This window comes from Mustela lutreola, chromosome 10, assembly GCF_030435805.1.
Source record: "Mustela lutreola isolate mMusLut2 chromosome 10, mMusLut2.pri, whole genome shotgun sequence".
NCBI lineage: Eukaryota > Metazoa > Chordata > Mammalia > Carnivora > Mustelidae > Mustela > Mustela lutreola.
In genome coordinates, this window is record NC_081299.1 from 80,337,501 (window position 1) to 80,360,143 (window position 22,643).

A 22,643-nucleotide genomic window follows, 5' to 3' on the forward strand; every position below is an offset into this window, starting at 1 on the left:
CTTCCAGCTCCAGACCTTTCCATTTCTATGAATTTGCCCTGTGTGCTAGAATGTGAATTTTTTTGTTTTTAAAATCCTCAGTTTTCATGTCATTTTCTTTCATCTGTTTCAGAGCTTTCACATATTATAAAATGGGAAATCTGGACAACAGAATAGCCAACCCAGACCAGCTGCTTACTCAAGATGTAGAAAAGTTTTGTAACAGTGTAGTTGATCTGTATTCAAATCTTAGTAAGGTAAGTTTCTCTATTTTCTTTTTAAAAATTATGTGTTGATTTGTTGAGTTTTGAATCTTAGCATATTTATATAGAGTTGTTAGCATATTTATATAGAATTGTTTTGATGGACATAACAGCATAACTACTAAGTGCTTTTTTTGAGAAAATTAGAGTTGTTATAATAGCTTTAACTACAGTTGTTTAATTTTCTCTATTATTTTTGTGAGGTGCTTGGGCCAACTTAGAGTGTCTTACAAAGATTTTGTATGAATTTTGTAGGCTGATTTCAGGAGAAGAACAGAAATTTGAATTTTTGTCACTTGACTTGTGGACTTGTTGTTAGAAATTGACCATCAGTTTATGTTTCTAGTTCCACATGTGTAACACTAGGCTGGACTTCTTCCTGTTCATTTCTGTGCTTCATATCTCTAATTCTAATAGATCATTTGAGTAATGGTCAAAAATCTTCACAAGATACTAGTTGATTTCCATTTTCTAATTATTATCTCCCCCTACCCCCGCCATCCCAGAATATTGCCAGAGCTCTTGGGACAGAGGATAGGCCCTAACCAGGTTTCTTCCTGCCAGTTTCCTCAGTTCTTTTTTGTACTATCTTGTCTCACCACCCTTTACAGTTTTTGCTGTTGTCTTCTCATTAAGTTGTCGTCTTTGCCATTACCTCCTGCCTCGTCTGGGACATGAACAGGGCACCTCCGAGATCATCTACCCAGCATTTCTTCCTCTTGTCATCTCAGAGGCCCTGTTTCCTACCACTATCCACATGGCTGCTCTTGGTCTGGGGTGAGAGCTTGTCTCAAAGTGGACCAATTATAGTATCTTTGTCCCTGGCCACAGTTGATCCAGATACCCAGTCTGAGACAAAAGAACTCTCCCCAGGGGTCTGGGTCACCCTGTAAGAAGAGGAATGCTCCTGCTTCAACCATGTGGCTGGAGGGAGGATAGGCAATTCTTAGAAAAGTGCTATTGATCTGCAAGAATTCCCCCACTCATGACAGGCCCATTAGTAGGATGCCTTTTCACTTCATGCCATACTTTTTATTCAACTTTCCAGAAGCCTTTGCTAACTTATTCTTTACTGGAGGAATTCTGACAGCTATAAATTATTGATTAATTCATTACCACATTTTGACATTTGTTGTATATGTGTGTCTAGGGTCAGGGGAGTGTATATACAAATATTTTTGTAATTCTGTACATACTGTTTTGTATTCCTTACATCTTGACACTCTACAGCTCAGGTGTTGTCACATTGGTAATAGAGAAAAATATAATGGTAGTGGGCCCTGTACTACAGTATTTTTACTGTTTTTAATATCTCATTATTTGAACTGTGACTTAAGTGATGAGTCATTTTTGTCAACTTTTAAATCTACTTACATTTTATAAATGTGTCTATCTTTTTGATAATTTATAAGTCAAAAAAGAACAGGTTAATCTTAATAGAAGCCAAGAAAAGGATGGCTGTAGACTTAAAGTAAAAGAATATAGGGGTTTTTTAAAAACACTTCAAAATATGTATAAACTTTTTTTTTTTTTTTTTTTTTAATTTTTTATTTTTTATAAACATATATTTTTTATAAACATATATTTTTATCCCCAGGTCTGTGAATCACCAGGTTTACACACTTCACAGCACTCACCAAATCACATACCCTCCCCAATGTCCATAATCCCACCCCCTTCTCCCCAACCCCTCCCCCCGGCAACCCTCAGTTTGTTTTGTGAGATTAAGAGTCACTTATGGTTTGTCTCCCTCCCAATCCCATCTTGTTTCATTTATTTGATATGTCATTTGAGTTGTCTCCATGTGTAAGGAACAGTATATTAATGTCTTAGTTCTAGACGCTTGAGTTTTATATCAGAAAATTATAGGCTCATTTAATTATTTCAACATACGGATATTGTGATAAAGTAATAGAATTAAAGCAATGTTACAAGCAGGAAGAGCCTTTCATTTTATTGGTGTAGATCTATGGAAACCTGGAAAGCTGGTAGTAGATTTGAGGATACAGTGCCTTTTATTCATTGTCTTTACACTGCATTGAGAAATTACTAAGTTCTAATGGTTAATTATCATAGTTGAACTACCTTAATTGTTGGAAAATGGAAAATGTTTTTCCCACTTGATTATCAGTAGCCTTTGGTCGTGCTATAAGAACTGTTTATTTTATGTTTTTGTTGGTCTGTATGCTGTTTATAGTACATTATATATGGTGGGAACTCTGCATGTTGACAATTATGTGTTCAAATGTTAAATAGCATTTTATATTTATCATGTTTTATTAGCTTTCAGTCTATACAATCTACTTCTTTTTAATTCTTTACCTTTTCATATTTACAGCCATTTTTAGACATAGTTTTGTATATCTTCAAGTTAACAAGTGCAATAGGAGCTCAGGTGAGTTTAATCTATCTTTTAAATTGCTATAGTTCTATGTTGTAAATAGCTGGATTGTAGAAATTTTTATGTATCTCAAAGATTGTGTTTTTACAACATGTACCTAAGAAAGTCTAGTTATAAAATAATACTGTATTAGAGACTTAAAAAAGTCCTCTAATTTGGTGTTTGAATTTTCCTTAAGTCAGATACTTGGAAAATTTTTGTGGCATTAATAACGAGAAGTACTTAAATATTGACATGATGTACTTACTATTGTAATGTCTAAAAAGAGATTTGGAGACAGCCATTTTAATATGAAACTTGAATGTTAAAATATGAGAAATACCTTTAAATATAATGGTTTTTTTAATATAATATGTAATTTTATAATTATATAAATGGTTGACTATCTCCTGAGCCATACCCTGTCTCTTTAATATTTGTGTTGGTAAGAATGACCTTTAAATTTTCTTTGAGTATTCTTGTTGAAATACAACTTTAATCGTGTAATATGTGATGTTACTCTTACATATTTATTATACAACCATGTAATAGTGTGGCTGTACTATGTATATATGTACATGTATATGCATACACATCTTATAGTTGATTAACATACAATTTATATAGTAGTTTTTGCTACTTTCCAGAACACTGGAGAAAGTAGGCTTTATTTGAATTTCTTGTCTACCGTCCTAATCTGCTATCCTATGATCTGGGTTTTATCATTCTTCTAGCTTGTTTTTACTCTAAGCAGATGAATAGGCCTAATCCCTTTTGTCTTTGTACTATAATATTTTTATGGTACTTATTACATTTTTATAATACCTAAATATCTCTCCATGTATTCCTGTTATCTGATTCTGCATTTCTCAAAGGTAGAAACTATGTTTTAGTTCTCTCCTTTGCCCATTCTTGCATTGACTGTTGAAATACATTTGAATCATATTTAATTTTAAAAATACTGAATACAAATCATAGTCCACACATGTTGTACTAGGTAGTGGGGAAAAAAGATGAGTAAGGCAAAGTTCCAGCTGAAGAAGGTTTACAGTCCAGTGAAAGAATAGGTATTCAGTTTTAATGCAGAATGATAAGTGACAGAAGTTTGATAAACATATTTAGTGTCCAGAAGAATTGGAGGTGATATTTGAGTTGCTCTGAGGAGGATGAGTAGGTGTCCATTAGATATGTCAGGCTTGCTAGGCACAATACTAGCTTCCTTAAATGGCATGTTTAGGAAATAGTTTATTCAGTATGGCAGAATACAGTATAGAGATGGGAATGAGAAAAGTGCCTGTGATGATTTGGGAAGGTAAGCTTAAAGCTTTCCTCTTACGTTGGTCAATGGGTGATGAGGTTACTCACCAAGTTAGAAAGTATGGCAGCTACAAGCAAGATGTAGGAGAAGGGAAAACCAGGTAGAGCTTGTTTGGGAGACTTTAGCTTGACACCCTACAGAGTAGTGAGCTAAGTACTCTGTAGTACTTGACACTTACTTGTAAATACTATCTTGGATTTTTAAGAGTGATTGGAGTAGAGATAAAAAGTAGGAAAGATCTAAGGAAGAAATCTCAGGGAATATTAACATTCTAAGAGAACATCTGAGAGTGTCTGTGGAATATTAAGGGAATATCAGGTAGAGTTCCATCAGAAGAGTTTTAGATGCTGTAGGAAGAGTAAGGATGCAATTAGGGGTTTTTATTTTTATTTATTAATTTCTTTTAAAGATTTCATTTATTTATTTGACAGAAAGAGGGAGAGGGAAAGAGCACAAGCAGGGGAAGTGGCAGGCAGAACTGAGCAGGAAGCCTAATGCGGAGCTCGATCCTAGGACCCTTGGGATCATGACCTGAGCCAAAGGCAGACACTCAACAGACTAGTCTAGGCCACCCAAGCACCCACAATTAGGAGTTTTTTAGGTAAGCAAATTCAGAAGAGCTGGGGATGAGATACAGTGTTGGAAGAGGAACAGAATAGACGAGTAGTGAAAAGTGTGAACAATGTGTATTTTCCCAAAAAAGAAATAATTAAGGGGGGAAATTAGCCAAGTCACTGCAGTTATTTATAGAAATTGTGCATGTTGCATGTTGCATCCAGTGAATTTATTATGATATCCTTGAACATTGTATATTCTCTTCCAATAATAATAGGGCCCAACAAGTATGATGGCCTACTTGATTATTTCTGGGCTACTCCTAACTCGACTTAGAAGACCTATTGGTAAGATGACAATAACTGAGCAAAAGTATGAGGGAGAGTATAGGTTCGTTAATTCCCGGCTCATCACAAACAGGTAAGAAGAAATGTGTTAAATTTAGCTGTACTAAAACTGTTTTTATGGATATTGATGTCATATAAGTTTACTCCAAACAGTCTGGGAGACACTGTTACCAAAATTGTTTCTTTATTTACCTCTTTTGAATAATAGATTATAAAAAATACCAGTTTTATAAAGTAGTAATCCTCAACATTTCTCTTTTTCTTAATTGTGTAGTATCCCTGGTTCACCTCCTCATCTCTTTTATTGACTAATTTTCTGTTAATTTCACTTTAAACACACTCAAAATACATTCAAATTCAAGTTTACTTACAATATTTCTTCAAAGAAAATTCTCAGTTTATCCACAAATACTTTTATTTTGAGACTGTGTATGCTCAGTAATTCAGTCTAACTGCACATGTGTCTACCTATTTTCCTGATAGTTTCCAAAATAGGAAGAAAAAGTATTAGGCTCTGGAGCAAGCCTGATTAGTTTCAAAATCTGCCTCCTCTTCTTATCAATTATATATTATATGACTTCTGGCAAGTTAGTTATAGCTTTACTTTTCTTGTTTGTAATAGAGAATATAGGACTATCATAAGTATTAAATATGAAATACATACAAAGCTTCCAGCCTAAGTTTTGATATGTAGTAGGTACTTGATAGATTTTCTCACGTATTGATCTGTAAACTTTAAGTCATTTTGAGGGTCCTAATCTTTATGGAGACCCTAAAGCATTTATAGAACTACTTAGAAGATTACTTTTTTAACAGTTCCTTTTTCCTTTGTTTCCTTATATTGCTAAAATGGTACCAGTTTTAAATAGAGTTCAGTGCCTTAGGGAGGCGGAGGAATAGAATTTTGGTTAAGTGGAGAGGTGATCTGCCAAGTGAATGAAAGATGGTATCAGCTAGAAGGCTTTCTTTTGCAAGAAACAGAAAACCCTGATTTAGGTAGCAATAACAATAAGGACATTTACTACTTGACATAAGAACTCTTAAGGTAGCCCCATTCCAGGTACAACATGATCAGGGCTCTGGTCCTTTGATGTTCTCTTGGCTCAGCCCTCCTTTGTATGTTGCTGTCTTCCTCAGCCTAATTTTTCTTATGATCACAAGATGGCAAAAGCAGTTTCAGATCTCACCAGCCCTCCTCCCCTGTAAAAAGCCCAGAAATAAAAAGAGGCCCTTTCTTCAGGAGAGCAGGGAAACTTTCTCCGATGCCCCACCCTTGACTTTGTTTCACCTCTCTTTGGCCAGAATGATCACTGGCCCTTGCCTGAAGCAGTCACAGCCAAGTGATTGGCTTAGACCAAAAGGAACTCATAATTCCTTAGAGATGGGGTTGCGGCCATTCCTAAACCCTTTGGTGCATAGAAAGGGATAAACGGGTAGCTAAGAAAAGTGAAGTTCTCTTACATAAGAAGGTTGTAGAAGAGAAAACAGTGATGGATAGGCAGCCATAGTATTCTGGGTTATTTTTGCCCTTCCAGGTTTTGGGTTGGGGCTAAAATGAGAAGGAAGTAGAATGCTTTTCTCATCTTCCATGGGCTTAAACATGCAGAGGGGTTGGAAGGAAGTAAGAAAAGTAATATAGGTATAAAATTATTTGTTAAACCGTAATTGTGATACCCTGGGTCTCCGTGTTATTGTGTCAAGGGAATGGTGAAACACAAGTCAAACATGATTCATCTTTATACAAAGTTAATTTTGTTTGAAAGGATTGAGGTAAGAGCTACCTTGCTTTTGTAATGGAAAAGATGTAGATATATTTTGGAGTAGAATATTAAATTCACATACATTTTTAAGGGGAAAAAATAGACTTTGAAGATTGGGTGTTTATTGAAGGCTTTTTAACTGTACCCTATAGACTCCTGTGCGGATCTTTACTTTTCTCTGCTGTAAGAGTTATTTTCCTGGGATTTTTTACATTGTACTGAATTGGGAGTGGAATGTCAGATATGAGTTATAGTCTTAGCTGCTTGACTTGCTAGCTGTAAGACTTTGACAGACTTTTCTTAACTACAGTGTCTTCATCTGTAAGAATGCCCTTTTTCTTCTAGTCACGATTCTTGTGGCCCTTATGGACCCATTCAGGCCAGCTCAAGAAAAGGGGGGTTGTTGTGAGGGTATGGTGAGATTCCCAGCAAAAGAATGACTGTGCAATGACTGTCCAAGGCTCCTGGAAGCTGGCACTGTGAAGTCATTCATACTTGGTTTGCTTTTCTGTCTTTCAAAGGCTGTATGTCATGGCATCACTCCATAGCTTCTATTAGCTGTTGTTTTCTCCTCTCCCTTCTGTAGGGTCTGTATTCCATTTGTCATCTGTAATGGCTGTCCCAGCCCTGCCTTCCTATACATCATAGCAACCTCCTTCTTATTTCTTATTAAAGAAATTAAATTAATTTTCTGAGAACTAGCCCAGCATATCTTTTCCAGCTATATATGGCATATCCAACACGTGGCTCCTGTTCAGTCTCTGATCCAGTTTAGGCATGTATTTCTTTGCCCTCTAATCAGTCAGGCAAGGAGCAGACTCTCAAGTACAGGACTGTAGCCAGACGCACCCACTAAGCTTACAGTCTTAAGTGTCTTTTATATTTATTTAATGTTTATATATATATGTTATATATATAAACATAAATATATTTATATTAATATTTAAATAAAATATTCAGTCATCAAATACTGTATTTCAATTATTTTTCAGGCACCAGTAATATCAAAATTAATTACTAAATTATTTTCTTTAATAGTGAAGAAATTGCCTTTTACAATGGGAATAAGAGAGAAAAGCAGACAATCCACTCAGTCTTCCGAAAGCTGGTAAGGTAGCATGCTTGAGACTCATGTATTTAGGGAAAAAAATTTTTTTTTCTTGGCATTTGCTGATGTTTGTCTGTATCTATCTATATAGGTATATATATCTTCAACCTCTAATCTCTAAGATATTTATTTTTAAGTAACTGTGAGTATTTTTATACAAAATAAAAGAATAAAAACTATCATGCCAGTATATTAAGCTGCCCAGTTATAAAAATAGGTTGATTTTTTAAAATAAAAGTCAGTGTATTTTTAGAGGTTGCTTAGAAGTTTTATTTAGTGATAAATTACTTTGTTTCTGTAGCATTCTTGAAGATACTATGATGGTTATGTTTATTATTTACAGTAGGGGTCAGCAAACTATTTCTATAAAAGACAAGATAGTACATATGTAGTTCAGACTTTTCAGACCTTATCGTCTGTATTGACACTCAAAAGTAGCCATATACTCCAAGGGAAGCAAAGGCAAAAATGAACTATTGGGACTTCATCAAGATAAAAAGTTTTTGCACAGCAAAGGAAATAGTTAACAAAACCAAAAGACAGCTGACAGAATGGGAGAAGATATTTGCAGATGACAAATCAGATAAAGGACTAGTATTCAAAATCTATAAAGAACTTATCAAACTCAACATGGAAAGGACAAATAATCCATTCAAGAAATGGGCAGAAGACATGAACAGACATTTCTGCAAAGAAGACATCAAGATGGCCAACAGACATATGAAAAGTGCTTCACATTACTCAGCATCAGGGAACTATAAATCAAAACCACAATGAGATACCACCTCACACCAGTCAGAATGGCTAAAATTAACAAGTCAGGAAATGACAGATGCTGGCGAGGATGCTGAGAAAGGGGAACCCTCCTACACTGTTAGTGGGAATGCAAGCTGGTGCAGCCACTCTAGAAAACAGCATGGAGGTTCCTTAAAAAGTTGAAAATAGAGCTACCCTACGACTCAGCAATCACACTACTGGGTATTTACCCTAAAGATACAAATGTAGTGATCCAAAGAGGCACGTGCACCTGAATGTTTATAGGAACAATGTCCACAATAGCCAAACCATGGAAAGAGCCTAGATGCCCATCTACAGATGAATGGATAAAGAAGATGTGATGTGTGTATATATGCATACACACAATGGAATACTATGCAGCCATCAAAAATTGAAATCTTGGGGTGCCTGGGTAGCTCAGTGGGTTAAAGCCTCTGCTTTCGGCTCAGGTGATGATCCCAGGGACCTGGGATCAAGCCCCACATCAGCTCTCTGCTCAGCGGGGAGCCTGCTACCCCCTCTCTCTTTGCCTCCCTCTCTGCCCACTTGTGATGTCTGTCTGTCAAATAAATAAAGAAAATCTTTAAAAAAATAATTAAATTGAAATCTTGCCCCTTGCAGCAACATGGATGGAACTAGAGGGTAGTATGCTAAGTGAAATAAGTCAGTCAGAGAAAGACAGTTATCATATAATCTCCCTGATATGAAGGATTTGGGAAAGAAAACAGGATCATAGGGGAAGGGAGGGAAAAATGACACAAGATGAAACTAGAGAGGGAGACAAACCATAAGAGACTCTTAATCTCAGGAAACAAACTGAGGGTTGCTGGAGGGGTGGGGGGGAGGAATGGGGAGATTGGGTGATGGACATTGGGGAGGATATATGCTATGGTGAGTTCTGTGAACTGTGTAAGACTGACGAATCATAGACCTGTACCCCTGGAACAAATAATACATTATATATTAATTTTTAAAAAAGGAATATACTCTTTGTAAATAAGTAGGTGTAGCTATGTTCCAGTAATGCTTTTTTATAAAAATAAATGGCAGGTTGGATTTGGATTGTGGGCCAGTTTGTTGACCCATAATTTAGAGTTAAAAACATTGTTTCTTGTGAAAACTATACATATATCAGTTTTTATTTTCTTGCCATTTGGAAAATTGGGAAAATTCAAGTAATTTTATTACTTCATTTAAAAGATACTGAGTGCCATCTAGATGCCTTTGCTTATTCCAGGTGCTAGTAATAATAGTGGTAGACATAACGTACAAAATCCTGCCTCCAAGGAGCTTACATTTTAGTGGAAGCTTGTGAAATTAAATCTATATGAAGGTGACTTAAAAAGCTTAAAGAAATAGACATTTTAAATGATTTCAGGGCACCTGGATGGCTCAGTTGGTTGAGCATCCAACTTTTGGTTTTGGCTTAGGTCATGATCTCATAAGTTGTGGGACTGAGCAGCACACCGGGGCTCATGTTCAAGAGGAAGTCTGCTTGAAGTTTCTCTCCCTCTGTCCCTCCCCACCTCACATATGCTCAAGTTCTCTCTATCTCTCTCTCTAAAATAAATAAGTAAATCTTTTTTTTTAAAAATGAATTATTTTAGACGTTGAATTTTTTGTGTTATTTAGATTTAATATGACTGAATTTTGATAGTGCTGAGAAAATGCATTTAACGTAATTTTCCAGGGATCTGCTGTTATATCAGCTCACTCTTCACATGGCTTACTTACTCTTACCTTTAGATTTTAGCCCCAAAGTTAACAACTTACTGTGGCCTTGCTTTTCTCTGGTTAGTCTGTCTGAAATGGCTTCCTCCAGTTCCCAATTTAATGATCTGTTTCTTTAAAAGATGTATTGCAATTTATAATTATCTTATTTGTTTCCTAGTTTGTCTGTTTCATTAAAATGAAACAAGATGGGATTGGGAGGGAGACAAACCATAAGTGACTCTTAATCTCACAAAACAAACTGAGGGTTGCTGGGGCCAGGGGGGTTGGGAGAAGGGGGGTGGGGTTATGGACATTGGGGAGGGTATGTGCTTTGGTGAGTGCTGTGAAGTGTGTAAACTGGGCGATTCACAGACCTGTACCCCTGGGGATAAAAATATATTATATGTTTATAAAAAATAAAAAATTTAAAAATTTAAAAAAAAATGTATACTTCATGAACTCAGAGACCTTTTCTGTTTTGTTCATTGTATCTCCAGCATTGAGCACAGCATGTAACAAATGGCATTCACTGATTAATGTTTCAGTCATTGTGCTTTTACAAAAGATAGGAAGAGGAGGCCACCCTGTACTCAGAAAACTCACATTTTAGTGGGGGAGATAGTAAATAACAACTGACTATTTTATATGCTTTTAGGTAGTTATGAATTCTATGATCAAAAATAAAATGGGATGACATGGTACAGTGTGATGGAGTGGTTGCCTCACTATTTTGGGTAGGATGGCAAGTAGGTCTTGTCTTTTTTTTTTTTTAAGATTTTATTTATTTATTTGACAGAGAGAGAGATCACAAGTAGGCAGAGTGGCAGGCAGAGAGAGAGAGGAGGAAGCAGGCTCCCCGCTGAGCAGAGAGCCTGATGTGGGGCTCCATCCCAGGACCCTGGTACCATGACCTGAGCCAAAGGCAGAGGCTCTAAACTGCTGAGCCACCCAGGCGCCCCAGGGAGGTCTTTTCTTGAGGTGACATTTTATCAGAAACCCACATGGAATGAGGGAATTAGTCACAAAATAAAACTGTCTGGGACAGCAACAGTATTCCTGACAGAGAGAACAAGAGGAAAGCCTTAAGGCAGTTTAAGGAACCAGTAATTCTGGAGCTGAGTGAGAAGGAACATGGAAGCAGATGAAGTTTATGATGGAACCCAGTGCCAGATCATGCAGGGCCTTGAATAACCTGATAGATGCAAAAGTTGAGAACACTGAAAAAGCAGAATATAAAACATTTATTAGACTTGTAATTTTGAGGTAGAGTGTGCTTGATTAAAGCTGCAGACTAGGGCTGTACAGCCTTGATGAAATTATCACTTGCTTCAGATTGAGTGTAGTAAGATTCTTAAGGAAAACATAGACCAGATGTCTCCAGCTAAAGCAAAGCACTGAGTGCCAATCTAGACTGTAGTGTTTTACCTAAATTAGCTCATCCTTCTGTGTTATTGTTGTTGTTTTGATTATTGACCATTTTTAATGCAAGTATGTATCTGATAATATTGTGAAGTGTGTATCTGATAATATTGTGAATACAGTATTATATACAAATGATACCACATTAACATTTATATGTAATTTCCATTCTGTTTGCATAAAAATGGTTTCATGAAGTATTTGGCATCTGCTCTGTGATAAGTATTGTACATGAAATGTGATGTACAGTATAATCAGAAATCAGACAATATTTGTGGAATCAGTAAGTTATACATTTTTTAAAAATTTTCAGTAAGTGTTTGTGGAATAAATAGCTCATGCAGTTCTTTTTATTTTCAGGGTAGATTCATTTTCTTATGTACACATATAATATATATTTTATTGTTTTTGTTTTCTGCCAGGTGGAGCATCTCCATAATTTCATTTTGTTTCGGTTTTCTATGGGCTTCATTGATAGCATAGTTGCCAAATGTAAGTATGCTTTCAAAGAGATAGTGGAATGAAATTTATGGAGAAAGTGAAGTATTATTAAATGTTTAAATTTTAACGGTTTTGTTTCAGATCTTGCCACTGTTGTTGGTTACCTTGTTGTAAGTCGTCCTTTCCTAGATTTGTCTCATCCTCGACATCTCAAGAGTACACATTCAGAACTTCTAGAGGTAAAGTATTAGTAATATAAAAACAAATAAAAGGTAGTTTTTAGTCTTAGAAATACAAGTGAAAACTAGTATTTATTTCTATTTAAGGATTACTACCAAAGTGGAAGAATGCTTTTGCGAATGTCTCAAGCTCTGGGTCGGATAGTTTTGGCTGGCCGTGAGATGACTAGATTGGCTGGGTAAGTAAGATTAGTAATACTAAGCAATTGCAGAAAATAAGTTTTAAGAATATGTTATACTTAATGATTGTGCCCTGGTGAGGTTAAGATACGGGGCAACGGAAGCCCCATTTCTTACTCCTGCAAGCTGATTTTGATAGACAAATTAAAGATGATTTTTCTCTGAGTTTTTCATGTTTCCTTAAGAGCTGTTTTGAGTCTTCAGCCAGGTTAATGGTTCTCAAGCTATTTGCTCCATGGACAGTAGTATTTAGTAAGTTAGAAAATGTTAAGTCATGGCAGTCTATTCTGAATTCATGGGAAATTAAGTTAATGAATAGAATTTTTTGTATTTGAACTTTTTTGTCCTCCACTGTATTTTTTTCCTCTTAGGTTTTTGAAACTGGCAACCTAGCAAAAGATAAAGATGAAGTTGATTTTAATGGGGGAAAAAAGTGAAAAGTCACTTTGTGGTATCTGTAGATGCAATTGCAAATATGATCATTCTGTTTAGTAAAATTGTTCTTAGAGCATAATATGGAATTAAGTATTTCAGTATTTTAAACTCTAATATAAAGGGCTTTGGTATGGGATAAAAGAACACCATAATGTAAAAAGTACATCTAAAGAAATTGGATCATTTCAGATCCTTCCCAGACCTGTGACTCATCCACATATTTCTTCTTTATTCCTCCTTTTCTACGGCAATTTAAGTCTTTATGGCAAAATGGAGTTGATTGTCAACTACTATGAGGAGTCTGTCTTTCTTGAGAATATAGACATTCTTCCTAGTTGTTAATAACTTTTCTTATGCCTTTACGGTTCATGGTAAATGAGGTGCTTCTCTTCCTTCAGGAGGTTTCTGCTTGATTTCCACAGAAAATTTCTCTTTTGCTTCTTTGATGCAGATTGCTTTCTCTTTGACCATCATGTTATTTTTATTTCCTTGATGTCTTGGCATGAGTGTTGATTTCTCTCTCTTGCTTCAGTGATTCTATCTCATATTAAGAACACTTCAGCTTTTCTCCAATTTTGGAGTAGGAAAGAGAGGAATCTTCCATATTCTTCCATGTTTGCAGGGAATTGGCATATGTGTAATAAATGCCTTCCTCACACAAGAAGACTAACTTTATACCTGGCTATCACTCACTCCAGGAGGAACTCGGTCCGTACTTCCTATGTCGGTGGAGGGTACTAACTAGTACTAGTCCTTGTGTAGTGTCTACTAGAAACCTTTAAATTCTAGTGGCAAACAACCTTCTTGACTCAACTGTTAATGAAGTAATTATCTCTTGAGGTGGAGAGCCTATGAATCCTCTTCCCTTATCCTCATTCTGCTGTCCTACTGAAACATGATAATAAAGCATGCATACACTATCACTCATACTTTATGACGAAGAAACTTCTTTTAGGTTATTTCATTTAAACTAAATTATAATTTTTAGGAATTTCAGTTAAGTTTGCATAAAAGTTTTGAACTTACACAATGCTGTATGTCAGTTCCATCTCAAATAAGTAGCAAAAATAATAGTAAAAGATACGATGGCCTTTGGAGTTTTCATTATGACTTTTTTTTTTACATTTCAGTTTTACTGCTCGAATTACAGAATTAATGCAAGTATTAAAGGATTTAAATCAAGGCAAATATGAGCGCACAATGGTCTCGCAACAGGAAAGGGGTAAATATGAATGCACTAGGTCCCATAGTTTAAGTTTTGGCTGACGTCCTGTGATGCTCTAATACTTATTTTCCACTTAAGGTACTGAAGAAGGAGCACAAGTCATTCCGTTGATACCTGGTGCTGGAGAAATCATCAATGCTGATAACATTATAAAGTATGTATAGGAAAAGTTCTTTAGCACCATAAACATTTGTTAAACCATGTAGTGGCATTCTCTTTCAGCTATGTTTGCTTAATGTTTAATGTAAAATTGTAATTTTTTATCGATTTCTTCTGTAGATTTGATCATGTTCCTTTAGCAACGCCAAATGGAGATATTTTGATCCGAGACCTTAATTTTGAAGTAAGTTACTAAATGATTGTATATAAGCTTAGATTTAAAATGTGAAATGAAAAGCTAGTCTAATATTATAAAATAACTGTAAGGTTTGGGGCGCCTGGGTGGCTCAGTGGGTTAATCCTCTGCCTTCGGCTCAGGTCATGATCTCAGGGTCCTGGGATCGAGCCCCGCATTGGGCTCTCTGCTTGGCAGGGGGCCTGCCTCCTCTCTGCCTGTGTCTCTGCCTACTTCTGATCTCTGTCAAATAAATAAATAAAATCTTAAAAAAATAAATAAATAAAATAACTGTAAGGTTTGACTTAGTCTCTGAATCCACAAAATTCTTTTAAAAAGTAAGTCTTTGAAATACTTAGAAATCTACTTTTCTTAGTTGTTAAGACTTACAAAAAAACCTTTTACAGATAAAGTCTGTCTCAGAAGATATAGTTGATTGTAATCTCTAGTGGGAAATGAATATTTAAACATTCAATATAATTTTAGTTTAAGTTCAAAAAAATTAGAGTTAGGTATTGTTTTGATTGTGCAGGAGGCTCTGTCCCTGTACAAGCCAAATATAGACTCTGCTGTCACGGAAACAGTGGGAGAGCAGAACAGTAGCAGTGGGTAATATCTCATGCTCAGTGAAGAGTGATGCTGATTCAGTCTAGTCTCCTAATCAAATGGGACTATGGCAGACCCAATTAAAAAGAAAAAGAGGAGTATTTTTGTATATTTGTAAGACACTCCCAGACCCAAGGGTTACCATTAGGATATATGTCTATTATGACTTTATGAGTAGTTCAGATCAGAAAATCTTGATGATTAGTAATAGATTCCTACCATGTAGGCCATCTCCCAAGTCTAGAGCCCACTCGATACCACTTGTTTAGAACTACTCTGTTCAGTACTTGGCTGGATCTCAGGACTCTGGGGCCGCTGGGATCATGACCTGAGCTGAAGGCAGATGCCTAACTACTGAGCCACCCAGGTGCCCCCAGTTACCATTTTCAGTGAGACCTGGCCTGACCACCTTAAAAATGTAACCTCCCCTACCAACTCCCAAATTTCCTTACCTTGATATATTTTTTTCTCCATAGCACTTACTTTCCAATACACTGTAATTTACTCATTTATTGTGTGTATTCTCTATTATATGTCTCTCCTACTAAAATGTAAGGTGGTAAGAGCAGGTTTTGTTTTGTTTTGTTTTGTTTTGTTTAGTTAGTGTAGCCCCATTACCTAGAGCAGAGCCTGACTGTGAGCATTCAATAAATCTTCACTGAGTTAAATAATAGGAATGTAGGGCCTGAAAATTGTCAAAGCAGGTTCCACAACCAGAGTAACTCACATCTTTGTTGTCTTCTTTCCTTCTGTGATACACTGCTGTGTGATACTGTGATACTGGAATTGTAACCCAGATTTCTGATTCTTCACAGAGTTTATTAAATACTTACATGAGACTGTAAGCTCAGAATTTAATCACATTTTCTCATTTAACTTTACATTGTTGCAGAGCGATTTGGTATCACTGGTAAATATTTATAATATATGTAGATTTCTAAGAACCTGATCCACAGAAACATTTCTCACTAATACATAAATTCGCTCACTGGTTCTGGTTCATTGCAGTATTATCTAAAAGAGCAAAGCAAAATACAAATGACCTAAACAATGAACAAAAAGAAAGTTTTTAAATAAATTATGGTACATTCTTAGAATGGAATACACTGTAGACATTTAAAAAATAGAATGGGGGCATCTGAATATACTGACTTGGAAGAATATTTGTGATATATTGTTAAATAGTAACATGTAGAACATATATCGTATGATTCCATTTTTTAAAAACGAGACCATATACACACATACTTGTTTTTGAGAATCCTCAAAATTTATAAGCTGTTGTTCTGTATTCTGATTAAGTTGATTTTATTCAGTGATCACATTTATAGCTAAAAAGAAAGCTTAGCATTAGCAAAAAACAATTTGACTGTAAGGAAATGTTCACTGAGTATATATTCACTATAAATTCATAGACTGATTTTCTTTCAGGTTCGATCTGGGGCCAATGTTTTAATTTGTGGCCCAAATGGCTGTGGGAAGAGTTCACTTTTCCGTGTTCTTGGTGAAGTAAGTACAAGTTGGTCTCAAGATTTTGTGGTCTTGTTTTGCCATACAATCTGTCACATTGTGAAATTTACAACTGCTTTTCTCCTCACTCCTTTTCCTTTTATAGTTATGGCCTCTTTTTGGAGGACGTCTAACTAAACCTGAGAGAGGAAAGTTGTTTTATGTTCCTCAGGTAAGACCTTGTTTGAGTTAGTTATTTTGTAATCTTTGATGTAAAGATCTTTTATTTTTTAAAAGGTCACTTACAGTGATTTTTGCTCTGTCACTATCAGAGACCTTATATGACCCTTGGAACACTTCGAGACCAAGTGATATATCCAGATGGAAGAGAAGATCAGAGAAGGAAGGGGATATCTGATCTAGTAAGGAAATGTTTATGACTTAGATCTACTGGAAATCCTCCATTTCAGATTATTTATCTTAATCAGATTAGTTAAGTATTTTAACTGCCAGATAGTTTACCCTATCCTGTAAAAACTTCTAAAACATTGTCATTACTTATAACTTTCCAAGTGGAAGTAAGATGTTAATTACTCTGCTTAAATAAGGCTTAGTGAGTATTTAACCTTGTCTCTCATCCTTTAATTATGTACAGTAGTGTTATTTTATTTAAACTACTGGATACGTTTTGTCAGAATTAGTATAGACAGGAAATGAAGGTTCAGGGCTATCTTTGTGTCATATTCTTTTGTGAAGTGATATTGGCAATAGAATTATAGTGATTGTAGTTTAAAAAATAAAAGCAAGATAGAGAATGTTGGCCTACGTTATGTTTTATTTCATCTTTAATCATTGTGCTAAAAGGTACTAAAGGAATACTTAGATAATGTCCAATTGGGTCATATCCTTGAACGTGAAGGAGGCTGGGACAGTGTTCAGGATTGGATGGATGTCCTCAGTGGTGGAGAAAAACAAAGAATGGCGGTAAGTATACTCTGAACACATTTCATGACAGTGTAACTGGTTGCATAAAGTCACTTTTAGAGTCCAGTATTTTGATTATTTTTATTAATTGATTAATTTAAAATTATTATTTTAGTCTTTTCATTTAGCAACTGTTATAGTACAGATTAGTTTAAATGATAATAGAAGTACTTGAAAATTTATAACTTGCATATGCATTTAGAATTCTTAAAAATTCATAAGTTTTCCAATTATATACTATTAATCCATTGAGGATTAATTGAAGTGGGGGAAGCTTTTAGCATATTGATCCTGGGTAATATGGTAGTCCAAGATGTCTTAATATCTTTTCCCTACTGACCCCTCACTTAAGCTGTTTTCTCTGAAGTTTCTGAAGGTGTTAGAGACGATCCACTCTGTTCCCACTTTTTTCAGCTCCTGCCCTCCCCTCTACTGTTATGCCATTATATCTATCCTGATTTCAGGGCTCAGTATCTAACTCAGAGTTATTTAGAACTTTTACATTTTCCTAATAGAAGCATCTGAAAAGAGCTGTTTTAATTTTATGATTGTCTAAACTTATTCCTGGTCAAACATGACTACAAAACACTGCCTTTTAAGAGTGATACTTTGAATACTCTGTTAAGAGGGTTAACTTTTAAAGAGTCATTTTCTAACTATGCAGACCATAGTTTGAGCAGCTGCAGAGGAATTTTTTTTTTTCCCCAGAGTGTTAATCTTGTAGGAATTAGAGAAAACTGTAACCAAAGAAAAACAGCAAGAGAAATGGCTTATTGCCGAATTGCTTATTCATTATCTTTAAATTATATTCTCCCTTTTTTTGTTGCCTCTTATTTTTCCCAGAACATACCCATTCTGTATGAACTTCATGTCAGCCTGCTCTTGTGATTTTGTCTGGCTAGTGCTGGAACATGAGATTAATCTATAGAGTGAAGAATGAATCATAAACAAAAGAAAAGAGATGTCAGCCCTACTCAAAGTGAAAATTGGATGGCAGGAGTAAGAATTTGAAGTGATTGAGGTTTCTGCACTTAATTAGAAGATGATATAGAAATAACTGCAAGTCAAGAGAACAAATTTAAGTTCCTGTTACTATGACTTCAAAGACTATGGAAGGATAGGTCAGGATTCACAAAGGCACACAGTATAAATGCAGAGAAAGAAAAATAAATGTGCTTAACTAATGAATCCTGTGGATGGGGGTATAAGGGTACAGAGGGGATAGATTTTATTTGAAGATAAGAAATTCAAGGCCTAGAGGAGTGAGGGGATTTCTTGGGGGAGAGGGAAGGAGTGGAAGGAGGAGCCCTGTAAAGCCAGATGAACCATGATAGAGTTGATTGGGAAATGGAGAAACTCACCCATGACACTGCTGCATGACCAAGTCACTGGCACATGTGTTCTGTATAGACCAATATTTGGAGAATCGGTTGTGAAATTTAAAAGAGAGCTTATTGTTTTGCTACCTTCAGAAGTTTTGTGGGGAGACAGGGAAGGCTAATACAACAAATGTCGAGGCTGGTGAAATTGGGTGAAGTTTGTGTATGGTCATTTTAATGCTCTTACAGTTTTTGGTTAGGCTTGAAAATCTGCAAAGTAAAAAATGAGGGAAGTGAGGATGTAATTTTTATAAATTGTAAAAATTAATAATTTATAAATTATAAAAATTATACTTTTTAAGGAAAAATAGATTGAAAGGTCTAACCACACAAAACAGTGAATATATAAGACTGGAGATTGGTTGGTGTAAACAGATGAAACAAGGGAACTTTTGGGTAAGGAAAGTCAGATTTGAATTGGAGGGAATGGAATAATACTACTGAATAAAAGGGAGGTCTGGTGAACACATTTCTAAAATTCCTTGAGGAAAGTGAGTAAATGAAAGGAAATAAGATAATTATTCCATAATTTTAGTGAAAAACTTAATCATGGTATAATTTCCCCAGAGTTCACTCTCAGCTGGGGGTCTACTCTTTGCAAGGCTCTGAGATAGGTGTCTGCCCTTAATAATCTAGGTAGGAGATCCTGGTATTCTCAACTAACTGTAACACAAGGCAGTCTTCAATTATAGCTATAATAAAAGTACACTGGAATAATGATGAAGGAAGCATTGGTTTTGAATGGCAGACTCGATGTAATTCTCCCAACAGCCCTGTGAATTAAGGTACAGTCAAGGGAAGGACTTGTAGGGCCTAAGTAGCCTCCTAATGCCGTGTGGCTACTGAGTGGCAGAATGGAGATTAAAGTGCAGGGGGGTGTGATGTCAGACTAATTGCTCCTGACTAGTACATTATATAGCCTCTGATGTGCCGATGGACTGCCTCTCCAGTTCTCTTCTCTCACTGCCCCTCAGGGTCTCAAGTAACATTTTTCTTAACTCATTGCACCCCTTTCGGCCCAGCCATTACCACCCAGGGTTGCTCTACCCAATATCATAAGTTGCGATATCTTATTTCTCTGACTGATAGTTCTCTTTCCCACTCCACTCTACTTGTCCTTCCTATTTAGTAGTGGTCTTTTTTTATTATGAATTATGAATTATGAAAAAGTATGTAAGATTAAAAAGTTGGAATATTTATAAAAGTATAAAGATGGGCCAAAACCAGAGTACCTGGGTGTCTCAGTTGGTTAAGCAGCTGCCTTCAGCTCAGGTCATGATCCCAGGGTCGTGGGATCGAGCCCTACATCGGGCTCCCTGCTCAGTGGAGAGCCTGCTTCCCCCTCTTCCTCTGCCTACTGCTTTGCCTACTTGTGCTCTCTATCTCTCTCTAATAAATAAATAAATCTTTAATTAAAGAAAAGAAGGGTCAAAACCACTTACTAGAGATAACACTCTCATAAAATTGTTAGTATTTTATAAAATCAATTTTGTAATTAATTCTTTTTCCTTTAGAAATTGGCAACTGTCTCCCTTCTTCAGACTTACAGATATCTTGAATATTGACCCCCCCTTTTCTTATGATTACTCAGTCCCCTTCTGACTCTACCTCCTTTCCTGTCCAGCATAGACTTAATAATCCAGGGCCTGGCACATAGGAGGTAGTCAGGAAGTATTTCGTAAAGGAATGAACAAATGCTCCTTTTCCCTTAACTTCCTTTCCTGCTTTTTGTTTCCTCATATTACCTTAGCTGCAGCCCAAGAACAGTTCTTTGCTTATATACAGTTCTCTCTGTATGTAGGCCTGAGGCAAACAGTTCTTTGTCTGAACAGTTTCTGTATATAGGCCTCTGAGCGCAGCTGAAAGATCAGAATTTGGTGCCACCACCTTTCATGTTCCCTGGTGATCATCTTCCTTTTGCCCCTCTTTCTCATTTTTCACGATAATCACTTAAAAACTACCAGTCTCAGGCTTTCTACCCCATTTCCTACTCCCAGCAGAACAGCTCACTTCCTACTTTAAAAAGCTGGTATTATGTCAGTTACTGACAGCTCATTTTTATTGAGTGCATAATAGATAGGTGGTAGGCTAGGCCCTTTACATTGAATTCTTGTCAGTCCTTTGAGGCAGGAACTGTTGAGTGTCCCCTTGTACAGAGGAAATTGAACTGTAGCACCCTGAAGTAGGCTGCCAAGCAAGGATCCACTAGTACAGGTTACCATGTGGGGTGGGGGTGGGGGCTGGCCGAGCTCAGGTGGTAGTACCATTGCAAAGTTCATGTGCTTGCTCACCTTACAGTCTTCTCGTACTGTGGTAGCAAGGACTGACAGCATGGTGGGAGAGAGATACATGAGAAAATTGCCATCCAGTATGCCAAATGTGATGATGAGATCAATGGAAACATGGCAGGAGGGCATTTGTGGCATGCCGTCAGATAATCAGTCCTCTTAATGAAGTTCACACTGGACTGTCCTGACCTCCCTGCTTCTGTCTGTGGGGGATATGTCATCCTTCCTCTTGAGAAAGGCTAAATGTCTCCATGTTTTTGGGCCTTCACTCCTCTTGACTGTATTATACTCTTTCCTTCAGTATATCATACTCTTTCCTTCACACCCTATATTTAATCTCTTCTGGTCTTTCTCTTTCAGAAAGACATTTTCAGATCTCCCTGATGTAAAAAGCAAACTCTGCCTTAACCAAAGATCCTCTGGCGTTCTCTGCACAGCTGAACTTCTAGTAGTCTATACTTGCTGCTTCCCCTTTCTTATCTCCTCAGATAGGGAGTACTGCTTATGTTTTAATTTATCAAATATCTACATGTTTCCTTCATGCAAGTGTTGGGTGTACAGTAGTGGTTAAAATAGAGTTTCTACTTAAGTGAATATAATAGCCTAGAAGAGTAGACAAAGAGAACATACAGTTCACAGCATACGAAGGGCTGCAGAGAAGTTGCAGTAGGCACCCACTTGGTTTGAGGTGGAGGGCTCAGGGTAGATTTGAGGAGTAGTTTCAAAGATGTAAAAAGCAGACAAAAGGAAAGTGTTTGAGACAAAAGGAAAGTGACATGTGCTAAACCTCTCTGGCGTAAGACCCCTTGTGTCCTGGTAGTTGAGAAGAGGCAATTTTGGCCTGAATGTTGAGGTTAGAAAACAAGAAGGAATCTGATTCTGCAGGGATGCCCCAGTAAGAAGTGGATTTTGTTCAAAGTAAAGTGGGAAGTTGAAGAGAAGAGTGTCATTTGATTTACATTTCTGAAAACTCCTTTCTGGTTATAGGGAGAATGGATTGGAGGGGAGTGAAAGAGGAAGTAGGCTATAAGCAGGAGATGGTTGTGTTCTGGGCTGAGAGCATGATTGTGGAGAAGGGAGAAAGTGAGTAGACTACAAACTCTGAAGCACTTACTCGACTGGACTAAAAAATATGAGGGTGGATGTGTGAAAGGGAGGGAGAGAAGCGAGGACTTGTGGCCTTCAAGCTTGAGCAGCTGTTTGATAGTGTTATTTTCTGAAATGTTTAAGGTGCAGTGGGGTAGATGGATGGATTTTAAAGGGAAAATTCGGTGAAATTTGATGGAAATATCAAATAGGAATTTTTATTTAGCAGTCTAGAAATTGGAAGAGCAGAAGGTATGGAGAGTCCACAAATGTAAATAATATTTGGAATCATGGGAATCAATGAGATCATTCAGGGAGAGACAATATAGGATATAGGACTTACAAATACAATATAGGATAAAGGACTTACAAATTTGC

The 22,643-nt window shown here is 36.4% G+C and overlaps 1 protein-coding gene across 3 annotated transcripts in view; it reads left to right on the forward strand.

Moving 5' to 3' along the window:
• The window catches only part of ABCD3 (ATP binding cassette subfamily D member 3), a 76,707-nt gene that overhangs the window by 45,530 nt on the left and 8,534 nt on the right, over positions 1 to 22,643 (forward strand). For all 3 annotated transcript variants that reach the window (XM_059135587.1, XM_059135588.1, XM_059135589.1), the window contains 14 exons: positions 113 to 236; positions 2,581 to 2,637; positions 4,773 to 4,915; positions 7,641 to 7,710; positions 12,042 to 12,111; positions 12,202 to 12,299; positions 12,387 to 12,478; positions 14,045 to 14,136; positions 14,218 to 14,293; positions 14,419 to 14,482; positions 16,511 to 16,588; positions 16,695 to 16,760; positions 16,861 to 16,950; positions 17,393 to 17,512. In XM_059135587.1, coding sequence (XP_058991570.1) covers positions 113 to 236; positions 2,581 to 2,637; positions 4,773 to 4,915; positions 7,641 to 7,710; positions 12,042 to 12,111; positions 12,202 to 12,299; positions 12,387 to 12,478; positions 14,045 to 14,136; positions 14,218 to 14,293; positions 14,419 to 14,482; positions 16,511 to 16,588; positions 16,695 to 16,760; positions 16,861 to 16,950; positions 17,393 to 17,512 — 1,240 coding nt within the window. The remainder of the gene's footprint in view (positions 1 to 112; positions 237 to 2,580; positions 2,638 to 4,772; positions 4,916 to 7,640; positions 7,711 to 12,041; positions 12,112 to 12,201; positions 12,300 to 12,386; positions 12,479 to 14,044; positions 14,137 to 14,217; positions 14,294 to 14,418; positions 14,483 to 16,510; positions 16,589 to 16,694; positions 16,761 to 16,860; positions 16,951 to 17,392; positions 17,513 to 22,643) is intronic.